The 11,570-nt window shown below is 35.9% G+C and overlaps 1 protein-coding gene across 6 annotated transcripts in view; it reads left to right on the top strand.

The window, feature by feature from the left end:
- acap3a (ArfGAP with coiled-coil, ankyrin repeat and PH domains 3a) overlaps positions 1 to 11,570 on the top strand; it is a 167,613-nt gene that overhangs the window by 144,237 nt on the left and 11,806 nt on the right. For 3 of the 6 annotated variants that reach the window (XM_087307597.1, XM_087307596.1, XM_087307599.1), the window contains 7 exons: positions 164 to 381; positions 640 to 741; positions 2,924 to 3,016; positions 3,096 to 3,316; positions 4,344 to 4,453; positions 4,804 to 4,914; positions 6,736 to 6,797. In XM_087307597.1, the coding sequence (XP_087163723.1) occupies positions 164 to 381; positions 640 to 741; positions 2,924 to 3,016; positions 3,096 to 3,316; positions 4,344 to 4,453; positions 4,804 to 4,914; positions 6,736 to 6,797 (917 nt within the window). Of the gene's footprint in view, positions 1 to 163; positions 382 to 639; positions 744 to 2,916; positions 3,017 to 3,095; positions 3,317 to 4,343; positions 4,454 to 4,803; positions 4,915 to 6,735; positions 6,798 to 11,570 lie in introns of all 6 variants that reach the window. The other 3 variants (XM_087307595.1, XM_087307600.1, XM_087307598.1) reach the window with 1 other exon arrangement.

Here is an 11,570-nt window from a genome sequence, read left to right as displayed (position 1 = left end):
TGTTTTGAAAAAAATCTTTCCGTTAAACAGAAATTGGGTAAAAGTATACAGGTGGGCGAAATATTCCGACTTCAGCTGTATACATTTTTTTTTCAGTTAATATTTTTAACCGAGTTGAATCCATACCCATCCCTAATGTTCAATTACCACCTCAATTTTCAAGGCAAGAAAAGGAGGCCTGGATTAAGGCGAAGTATGTGGAGAAGAAGTTTCTGAAGAAGATGATGACGGGTGAGGTTGTGGTGAACGGCGGGAGGAAATCTGAGCGGCGCTGGAACTCCAGAAAGTGCAGGAGGCACAACAGTGCCACAACCGTCCCCAAAACACACCGCAAATACAGGCAGGATCCAGGCAGTGCATCTCCAGCAACCCTGTCCTCAGGTGACCAATCACGATCAAGCTTTTTTCATTCATTTCCTATGGTTTTATTTAATTGACCAAGTGCATGACTCAGTTGCCTCAGTTTCATTCATTTACTGTATCTGTCTCTATACAAATACTATAAAATGAATGAATGACTTTTTTGAAATTACCATGCTGATAAAGCAATAGTATTATAGAATAATTAAATTTTTCAATTAAATTAATTGTATAATTATCTGACACATCATTGAAATTTTAATTGTTTTGCACTTTTAGCAACTGCTGCTCTGGAGAGAAAGTTCAGACGGGAATCGCTCTTCTGCCCGGATGAGTTAGACAACCTCTTTTCCTATTTCGACACTGGTTCAGGGCCTCGCAGTAAGTTTTTATTCTGGCCTGCGAAGATTTACTTTCATACGCTCATTTACTTTTTCTGTTTTTGCTTTGCTTTCCATCGGGATTTGATTTGGTTTTTCTTTATTTATTTGATTGTTTGTTTTTTGCTTTGGGTTTTGCTTTTTTGTTTTGATGTGTTTTGCATTTTGCTGTTTTGTTTTTATTTTTGTTTCATACTCTGCTGTTTTTGCATACTTTTGCATTTTTGCTTTTTATTGATTTCACTTGTTTTTTATTTAATTTGGTTTTGAATCTCTTTGCCCTTTTGTGATTTTTTTTTTCATTGTTTACTTTTGCTGCTTAGCCTTTTTCTGTGTTTTAGTTTACTTTTTGTACAAGTTTTAGTTTTATTTTATTTGCTTTGCTTTTTGTTTATTATTGTTTCTTTGCTGTTTGTGTTTTTTTCCTTAAATTTTTTCCTTTTTTCGCTGAGAATATTAGCTAAAAAGTCTACGCTGCGCCGGTAAAGCACTTGTAATTGTGCGCTTGCAATTGTGATTCTTTTCTGATAAAATAATGTTCACTGTCAAAAAAAATGGGTTGCATAATTTGCTTATGTTTTTTAAAATCTGTATAGTTAAGTTATTGAGTTCAATTTAAAAAGTCCTACAAATTTATATGTTGTTATTTAATAAAAATAATAACTAATTATTACATTTTCGGTTTTGTTGAAGTGCATCCAGAATTTTCTGAAATTTAATTTTGCTGCATCCCTGCTTTTTTCCAGCTGTTATGTGTTTTCTTTTGCCATTGTTTTTGCACTTTTGCTTATAAATGTCATTATAATGGTGAAATGACATGGTCATTGTTGTGCTTTTTACATTATATAAATTATAACTTGAGTTCATAGAATTTATAGTTGTAATACTGGACTTTATAATCAAGTGCTACAATCTATACCGATTACAACTCCAGTGAAACAATAGGATCAATCACGGTTCTATAGGCAGACCCAATTCTCATGTGGGGACTCGATTTCTCATGACACTGTTACACTTTTTTGAGCTAATGATTTCTGGCTTGTCATCTGTAGACTGATTTCATGTGGCCGCCATTTTTAAAGCGAAAGCAAAGCTGCGGTGGGAAGAAACCCGCATGTGTTGCCTGGAGTCAAACAAGAGCTGCGTCGACAATAGCATATTGTTGTCTACCTGGCTGTATGTCTTATCACCAAAGAGAAAGTGACACAAATATACAATATCACCGCTTTCCGAGTGACCCTAAGGTCTGTTCTGAATGGATAATGAAAATAAAAAGAGATATCGGACCTCATTTTTAGCTAAGTTAAGGGAAATGGCACTAGTTAGCTAACGTTTTCTTTCCCAAACACACATTTTAGATGCCATTTATCAAACTCAAGTTAATAAAAAGATTTTTTATATTAGACTTGTCATGATACTAAATTTTGGTACTGAAATAAAAATTAAAAATGCCAAATCACTGTTGTTTAAGAATGCGCTCAACGGCGCTTAAATGTTAGCGGGAAATGGACATTTTAAAAAATTTCAGAACTGGGACAGCAGACAACACTTCGGCCATTGTTTTATCACTCACCGGGTTACATAGGCTAAAGCAGGGAAGCATCCCCACGGTGTTTACCTGGTGTCATGAACTGAAGCCTAGGAGCTTTAAGCTTTATTACTCTTAAATGATTTAGTGATTTAGTTTGATGTCTAATATGTGTTTAATTGTTTAAATTAAACTTAACTAAATGATATTAAAGTGATGTTTACACCACATCTGCACTTTCAAACCAAGCATCAGCATGTTGTTGCAATGTTTACAATGCTGATCCTCTACCTCCGGGTTTCTTCCCACTGCAGCCTCGTTTTCGCTTTCTTTTTTTATTAAATGGCGGCCGCTTCTTCTTCTTCGTTTTTCCTGCACATTAGTCACGCTTGAATGCACTGCTGCCGCTCACTGGCATAATAACGTCATTGCATCTTTTGTTGTTACTTGCTTATTTCGATTGAGTGTCACTCAAACAATTGAGTAAATTGTTATGTTCACCCTGCATGTTACTGTAACTTTACAAAACCTTTTATGAAATATGTATTTTAAATTACTGAGTAAAGCTAAAAAAATATATATGTGAGTCAGGGAAGCTATTAGATTTTAGAGTGTAATGTAACGTGTCCGCGCTGGGCTTGTGTTGGTCCTACAGGTCTGAGCAGTGACAGTGGGTTAGGAGGCAGCACTGACGGCAGCACTGACGTCTTGGTGTTCGAGTCTGTGGTGGACAGCGTCACAGAGGAGGGTGAGTGTGAACCGCTGTGTGTGTGATTGATGCTGTGTTACCATAGCAGATGGATCATGTGTGTTTTTGTGATGTTTAGAGTGTGAGGTGTCTGAGGACTCTAGTAATGAGGCTGAACTGGAGCCAGAAGCATCAGATCCTGAGGACTCGAGAGAGCTGGATGCTGGAGCGTTACTCTACAAGGCCTGTCAGGCACGCAATTTGCCTGTTATGGCCGAAGCTCTGGCACACGGAGCCGACGTCAACTCTGTCAATGAAGAGGACGAGGGGAAAAGCCCGCTCATTCAGGCTGTGATTGGGGTGAGAGAGCGCAATGCAATTCACTAATTAGAAATACTCTATTTGGAGAAATACTATTTTTGGAGAAAATATTTTGATTTATTATTTATATTTGTCAATATTTATTCAAACACTTGCTTTGAAGTTACAAATAAAAGTGAGAAATATGATCACATATGAATGAGCACATTTAAAGAACTTTAACATATTAAATGTTACTATGTTAAAATTAAAATATTTAAACTATTAAATTATGGAATTTACAGAAATTGTACAATATTGTCGTGTACACATATGCACACTCACTGGCCCCTTTATTAGGTACACCTGTCCAACTGCTCTTTAACGCCAATTCCTAATCAGCCAATCACATGACAGCAACTCATTGCATTTAGACATGTACACATGGTCAAGATGATCGGCTGCAGTTCAAACTGAGCACAGAATGGGTAAGAAAGGTGATTTGAACATTGCATGGTTGTTGGTGCCAGATGGGCTGGTCTGAGTAGAACCAGAACAAGAAAAGAGGCAGGAAACTGAAGCTACAGTTCGCTACTTCCAGCAGGATAACGCACCATGTCATAAAGTATGAATCATCTCAGACTGGTTTCTTTAACATGACAATGAGTTCACAGTACTCAAATGGCCTACACAGTCACCAGATCTCAATCCAATTTAGCACCTTTGGGATGTGGTGGAACGGGAGATTGGCATCATGGATGTGCAGCCGACAAATCTGCAGCAACTGCGTGATGCTGTCAAGTCGATATGGAGCTATATCTCTGAGTAATATTTCCAGTACCTTGTTAAATCTATGCCACAAAGGATTAAGCCAGTTCTGAAGTCAAAATGGGGTCCAACCGGTGCTAATAAGGTGTATCTAACAAAGTGGTCGGTGAGTGTATGTATGTATATGTATATATATGTATGTACAGGGCTTGACATTAAGCATAATGTGCTAGAAACTTTGCTTGAGAGTGACGTCTGTGTTGCTGTTTAAGGTTGCAAATTCTTATTGCTCTGGATTTTTTTTTTTTTTTACATCTAGGGTTCTTTAATAGCCTGCGAGTTTCTGCTGCAAAATAGTGCTGATGTGAACCAGAGAGATCACAGGGGAAGAGGCCCGCTGCATCACGCCACTTATTTAGGACACACTGGGTGAGTTCAGGCTTTCATAAACATGAGTGTGTTTTGCTTCTAAATTTCATCTGTAATTTCATATATTACTTTAGAATTATTCGTGAAATTAACTGGCAGTTTCTGAGTCTAAATAGTGTCTAGGCTTACTTTTTTTGCTGTGTATCATTGATCATTCATTAAGTTGTCCCCAAAAAAAAACTTTGAATTTTTTCAAACTTTGAAGATTTGTGTTGTTTCAATTCATTTTAAATAAGTAGCTTAACCAGGCAGCAAAATTTTTTTTAGTAAATTAGTAGAGTAAACAGTTATAGGAGCTAATTATTAGCATTAGTACTTATAATAAAATTAGCAATTTGTTTTATTTCCAGGCAAGTGTGCTTGTTTCTGAAACGAGGAGCAACTCAAAACGACGGGGATGAGGATGGACAGGACCCGCTGAGCATAGCGGTTCAAGCGGCTAACGCTGATATCGTTACTCTGTAAGTTTAAACATTTGTACGTAAAAACCTTAGGATTTTTGCACCGTGTGTTTTGTGTAAACTTTTATTCATATATGTACAATTGAAATTAAAATTATTAGCTTTATTTTTATTTTTTCTAATATTTCCCAGATTGAGTTTAACAGAGAAATTATTTTTTTTTCACAGTATTTCCTATAATATGTTTTCATCTAGAATATTTTTTTTTAAAAAACCATTTTAACATCAATATTATTAGCCCCCTTAAGCTATATATTTTTTTTTCAATTGTCTACAGAACAAACTACTGGCCCATAGCCAGCCTTGTGAAAGGGGTGGTTCTTTTTCCTCCAAAAGTGGACCTTTCTTGCAGTTATACGCCTCAGTTTAATTATGAAAATGAATCACTGCATTTTAGTGACATTTTAAGCACTATTTTCAGCTGTATTAGCTTTTGGTAACAATATTGGTTGATCATAATAACCATACTTTTTTAATGTACCAAAAATGTCTCCTAAAGATTTAGAATAAAGAAATATATAATATATAAATAATAAAGGAACTAAGCCGACAAGAAAATGAATGAATGAATATTTATTTTTAAAATGCTAATTTATTACATCATTTATCATGAGAAAAATAAAAACTTTAGCCTATTGCTATTTATTCTGCAAATAATGACCAGTCCAGCATATTCTTTCCACAGTCAGAATTTGTCCATTTAAATAAAAAAGAATTAAACACAATAATAGCATTAATATTAATATAATGTAGAGCTTCACAATTTTTCTAGCCTAATTAATTTTAATATGTTCCGCTTTTGGTGCTTCACTCCTTTTTATTACTAATTTTTTGTTTCAAAAAGAAGGTCCAAGATTTAGAATAAAAGTTGCTTGTAAAATGTTTCCACTATTTAAAAACAATACAGTAGCGAAAGATGATTTCTCTTATGTCAGATTGTATGTTTTCTTGCACAAAATATTTTAGCTAAAGTCACACCAAAGCGACAGCCAACAGAGGATTCTGCTTGATCTTAAAGCATTTTTCGATGGGTTATTTTCACTATTTATGAAAATGCATAGCAGCAAAAATAGGACAAATGAGCTCATGTATGGGACAAAATCTTGACCTTCGTCAGTGATGGGTGGGTCTTTCAAACGACCCGAACCCCCCTGGCTACAGGCCTGAACTGTCATTATACAACTATTATTATTATTACAATTATTACCCTAACTTGCCTAATTAACCTAGTTAAGCCTCTAAATTTCATCCTATGCTGAATACTTGTAACTTTAAAAACATCTAGTAAGATATTATGTTCTGTCATCATGGCAAAGATAAAATAAATCCGTTATTAGAAATGAGTTATTAAAACTATTATGTTCAGAAATGTGCTGAAAAAAATCTTCTCTGCGTTTAACAGAAATTGTGGAAATATATACAGGGGGGCTAATAATTCTGACTTCAACGTGGATTAATACTTTTATTCAGCAAGGATGCTTTAAATTGATTACAAGGGACAGAAAGGACAGTAATAATGTTAAAGATTTACATTACAAATAAATCTTGATTCAGTTTCCTCAAAATAATCAAGCAGCACAACCATGTATACAACATTTATAATATGATCTCTCAAGAATCTCACAGACAATTCAGCTTTTTTCAGGTATTAACTGCATTGTGAAATAAATAACCAGAATTCTTTACTTAATTGAATTATGCTTTAGATCAAATAAGTGAATTTATTGTGAGACTTTTGAAATCAATCAAAAATCTAAATCTAAAAAAAAGAATGAAATTGTACAAAGTCTGATGGTTCTGTGTCTTTTTCTGTCTCGACAGGTTACGTCTGGCACGGATGAATGAGGAGATGCGCGAGTCGGAGGGCCCGTTCGGCCAGCCAGGTCAATATTCTAGCAGCAGTCCCACAGAACAACAGTATAAGAAATGCATACAGGAGTTTATCTGTCTCAACATAGCAGAGTACTAAAGACACCAGTGTAGCGCTTTCCCCATCATTCCCACCTCAACCAACCATGTGTTTACTGTTTATCTACAAAGACAGGCTAGACTTGCTGGATAATCCAACTAAACCATCTTTAACTGGTCGGTCATTACCAGCTCCGAGCTGGTTTAGTTGGTTAATCAAGTGAATTCCAACTCATAGGGCCACATTTCACATATTAACCATAGGGGCGAGGCGTTCACACCCTTTGGATAGTTCCTAGAACTACACATTGAAGGATTTTGGCTATACTCCTTTTTTAGGGATGTAAACAAAAACAATGGTCCCAACGTATTTCCTGTTGTACATTTTTCATTTCTATATCTTCTGAGAATCCAAAAACAGCCACATATTGGTTAATGATGTTATGGTAGCAGTTTTGAACATGAAGTTATGATTGAATTGCCTCTTTTTACTGTTATTAAATAGTTTGATAACTAGCAGGAAATGTTCATGGGCCAATAACATGACCACATTAAAATAGTCTATAGTGATGGCCTTTAAAGGTCTCACCCAGCAAAATAGGAACTGCCATTGATGTAAGTGTATTCTGATTAGGCGAATGTATGCCATGGAAAACACAGGCATGGTATAGGGGCTTTCGCACTAAAGGAACTTTTCCCAAAGTTCCTAGAACTAATGGTGAAAGCACTTTTTTGTGCAGAAACTGGGAGTTATTTTAGTTCCAGGAACACCTTTTGGGGTCTGGGTCTATTTTAATGGAGTTAAATTAACACTGGGAAACTATTTTACCAGCTTTTAATCCTCTCAGCTGATCTTCGAGTGTGGTGGAAACACTTTTAGCTTAGCTTAGCATAAACTATTAAATCGGATTAGACCATTAGCATCTGTCAGTTTTGAGAATCAAACAGAAATGGTGAGGAGGAGGTGTCTGTTAGGTTGCAATAACTCTACCTGTAAAGACAAGTCAGCAGAGAGTGGAACCAATTGCAACTTTATTAAATCAAAAGAGGATGATCGAACAGGCACGGTCAGATACAAACAAGGATTACTAAGTAGAGACTTAAACTCGAAGTCGGTAAACAGGCGATGGGTCGAGACAGGCGGCTGGCAGCTGAGGGAATGGCCCATTAAACAGAGCAGAGGCCATAGGATTACAGAATTGTGATCGCTCAGAATCGTATGCGGGGCAAAACAAGACTTTGCAATGAGTGGAATTAAAGGTAGGGTTGTAATGGCTTTTCAGGTGCTAGGGTAATCAGACGAGAAGGATGCTGGGAAATGTAGTAAAACTGGATTAGTAGTCCTGTGACTGCGACCTCTGGTGACAATCAGGGGGAACCACAGAGGTCAGAGATGTTACACTCCCAAAACCCTTCTCCTGGGGCCTCATGTACGAAGACTTGCGTGGAAATCTTACTAAAACATTGCGTACGCACAAAGCTGTAAATGTGCGTACGCAGAAAAAAATTCAGATGTATGAAACACTGCGTACGCCGAATCTCACGCATATTCTTTTGTACATCTGAATGAACGTGAAACTGAGCGCATGATGCACGAGCACAAAACCCCTCCCTGCCTCCTCCCCCGTATGAATATGCTAATGACTATGCTAATGGCAAAACCCAACGAAAAAGCAAAGGCAAAAGCAAGCAAAAAGAGAAACTTTGAACAGAATGTGAATTGGAGGTGCTGCTTTCGGAGGTAGACCGGAGAAAAGCGGTGTTATTTGCAAGTTTGTTCTCCGGAATTAACAACAAAAGAAAAAAAATAGAGCGGGAGAGTTTAGCTGATACGGTTAACACAGTTGGGTCTGAACATCGCACTGAGTGCATTTAAAAAAGAAATAGTGTGGTTTATAACTGAAAAATGTTGCAGTATCATTCGCAGTCTCAGTGGCGCACCTCATAAGAAGCATGTGATCATGTACTGACATGTTCGAGCATAAACTCGGCTCGAATCCAGCGTCTAATGAATTCTTTCTTTTTTTCCCCGCTACATATCAGATTTTGCCCACTATTTATCAAGAGAAAGACAAGTAGGAATCATCAATAAGTTTGTGCATCATATTTTATTTGCACATTTATTGAATGGAAATGTTTCTGATTCACGCATGCAAATTCATCTTCAGATAGTGTCTTTATAGCAATGTGCGTGCAGTAGATGGCTCAGATTACATTGGGAAAACAGGCGACTGCTGCAAATTGTGCTTTAATGTTTAGCTGGTCAACTGTATGGTATGGAAATCTTACATACCTACTATATGAACCCGTCTCACACAGCTGCCATTGCAAGGATCAGACACTTTGTAGAGAAGAATTTAACACAACTGCCTCTAGGAGTCGCCAATGGAAATAAAACAGACACGCACAAAAAATGTGCGTACGCCAGCCATGAAGCTGCCGTGAACCTGCGCACATTCCCACGTTCAGTTCATTGTTAGTAAATCCAAACGTGAGCGATTCTGAGCTTGAAACCTGGCGTACGCAAAGTTTTTGTGCGTACGCAGCGTTGATACATGAGGCCCCTGATCTTTCTGTATAAAATGCCTATTTTACTACATCCAATCATCTCGCAGTAGAAAAACAAGCCACGCCTACTGTTTTCTCATGTAATATTCCCTTTCTCCAGGAACTGTTACAATCCGAAAAAAAACTGTCGCAGCTTCCGGTTCATGCAGACCTTAAGGGAATAGGAAACTATTTTTAGCAAGATGCTAATGGTCTAATCTGAGACGTGTTTCCTCATTGTTAGCATCCCTATATTGTGCAACAATTATCCGGAGTTTTGGCTAAAAGGGTGTTCCTCTAATAGTGGGACGTCATGCAAAACTGGTGAACTTGGTGGTGCGAAAGCCCCCCCAAGCCACAAAACTAACTTGACCACTTTATACACTGCAGATTTACAGCCACATTTCAAAGTTAGCCACATGATTGACAGGCCTTTATACAAAGTAGTTTGGCCAAGCAAGCAATGGTGCTACTCATTGTGTTTTAAGTAACAAAAAACAGTAAACCGAGCCCTTAGCATATCTGAAACTAGCCTTCAGAGTTAGCATCAGTTCATCTCTGGTCATTTTCACATCACTTTACACTTCAGTACAGTATTATACCGTATGCAGGCAGCAGTTTGTCTATTCTAACAGTGTTCTAGTGGCATTTTTTTTGTATTAAAGAACTATTCAAGTTCTTAAAAGCGCATGAGGGAGAGTGGGATAATTAAAAAACTGTGATTATTCTTATTACGTCGTTATTAGTGTATAAAATGTCTTATCTACTAACTGAAAATGTTTTTTCTTGACTCAAATGCCACTGTTATGCACTTTTTCTTAACTTCACTGTTGTTTTTGTTTGCTTTTTTTTTAATGACGGTTTAGAAAATACCTCAAATGGGATTTTTTATGCCTTTTCTGACTTCCGCACAGAGCAATGGTGCAGTGATTGGATGAGTATTATTCGTTTTATTTTGTATTGTGGTAACAGATTGTATTTTTGTAACTTCATATATTTGGGAATTTGCAACCAAACTCCAGATTATACACCAATAAATTTTGATTTTTCCATTGCAGTACATTACGGGTCAGATTTGGGGTCAGTATGATTCTATTTAATCTCTAATAATCAAAAATGCTGCATTAACTTTAAAAAGAAAAGGTGGTCATAATTATTTGCCCTCCAGTGATTTATTTTTCTTTCTTTTTTAAATATTTCCCAAATGATGTTTAACAGAGCAAAGATTTTTTTACAGTAATATCTATAATATTTTTAATATAATGTTTTATAATTTTTATATAATTAACAGTTCATAATATTTTTAAACCATTTTAAGGCTAATAATATTAGCCCCCTCAACCAATATTTTTTTCGATTGTCTACAGAACAACCACTGTTATAAAAAGATTTGCCTAATTACCCTAACTCATCTAATCAACCTAGTTAAGCCTTTAAATGTGTTGGACTTTCCAGAAAACATTATGATTCCTTTAAATGTCACTTTAAGCTGAATACTAGCACCTTGAAAAATATCTAGTCAAATATTATTTACTGTCATTAAAGATAAAATAAATCAGTTATTAGAAATGAGTTATTTAAACTATTATGTTTAGAAATGTGTTGAATTTTTTTCTATCTCTGTTAAACAGAAATTAGGTAAAATAAAAACAATGGGGCTAATTCTGACTTCAACTGTTTATTAAAATGTAAATTATTTATCTGATGCAAAGCTGAATTGTCAGCATTATTCTTGTGCTTCAGATTGCAGAAATCTAATCATTATTATTTTTAATGTTATAACTAAATCAGTATAAAAATGTTGTAATTAGTTTCAGTGTTTGTGCCGCTTTAAAATCTTTCAAGTCAGAATAAAAAAAAAAAGAATTTAACTTTTATAATATTACAAATGAAGAGTTTAGATGCAAAAACCTCTAAATGCTGTCTGAAACTTTCCTCTAAAATGAGCATTTTCATCAGGCTCCTGTGTGTAGGTTTAGTAATATCACCTTATTGGCAAAGAATAAGTTATTTTCCTGGCCTTTAAAGAAAAATATCTCAACATAAACAAAGGAGGCTGAGAAAAAATGTTGATTTTCGATGGAAATTTCAGACGGCACTCTTCAGATGTAATTTTGAATCACTTTATTGTGCTTTCTGAATATAATCAATTCTAAAAAAAAATAAAAAAAAACATACTGACCTCAAACTTTTGCACTGTA

The sequence above is a fragment of the Danio rerio genome, chromosome 23 (assembly GCF_052040795.2).
Source record: "Danio rerio strain M-AB ecotype USA chromosome 23, GRCz13ab, whole genome shotgun sequence".
Lineage (NCBI taxonomy): Eukaryota > Metazoa > Chordata > Actinopteri > Cypriniformes > Danionidae > Danio > Danio rerio.
This window is presented reverse-complemented; position numbering and strand designations above follow the sequence as displayed.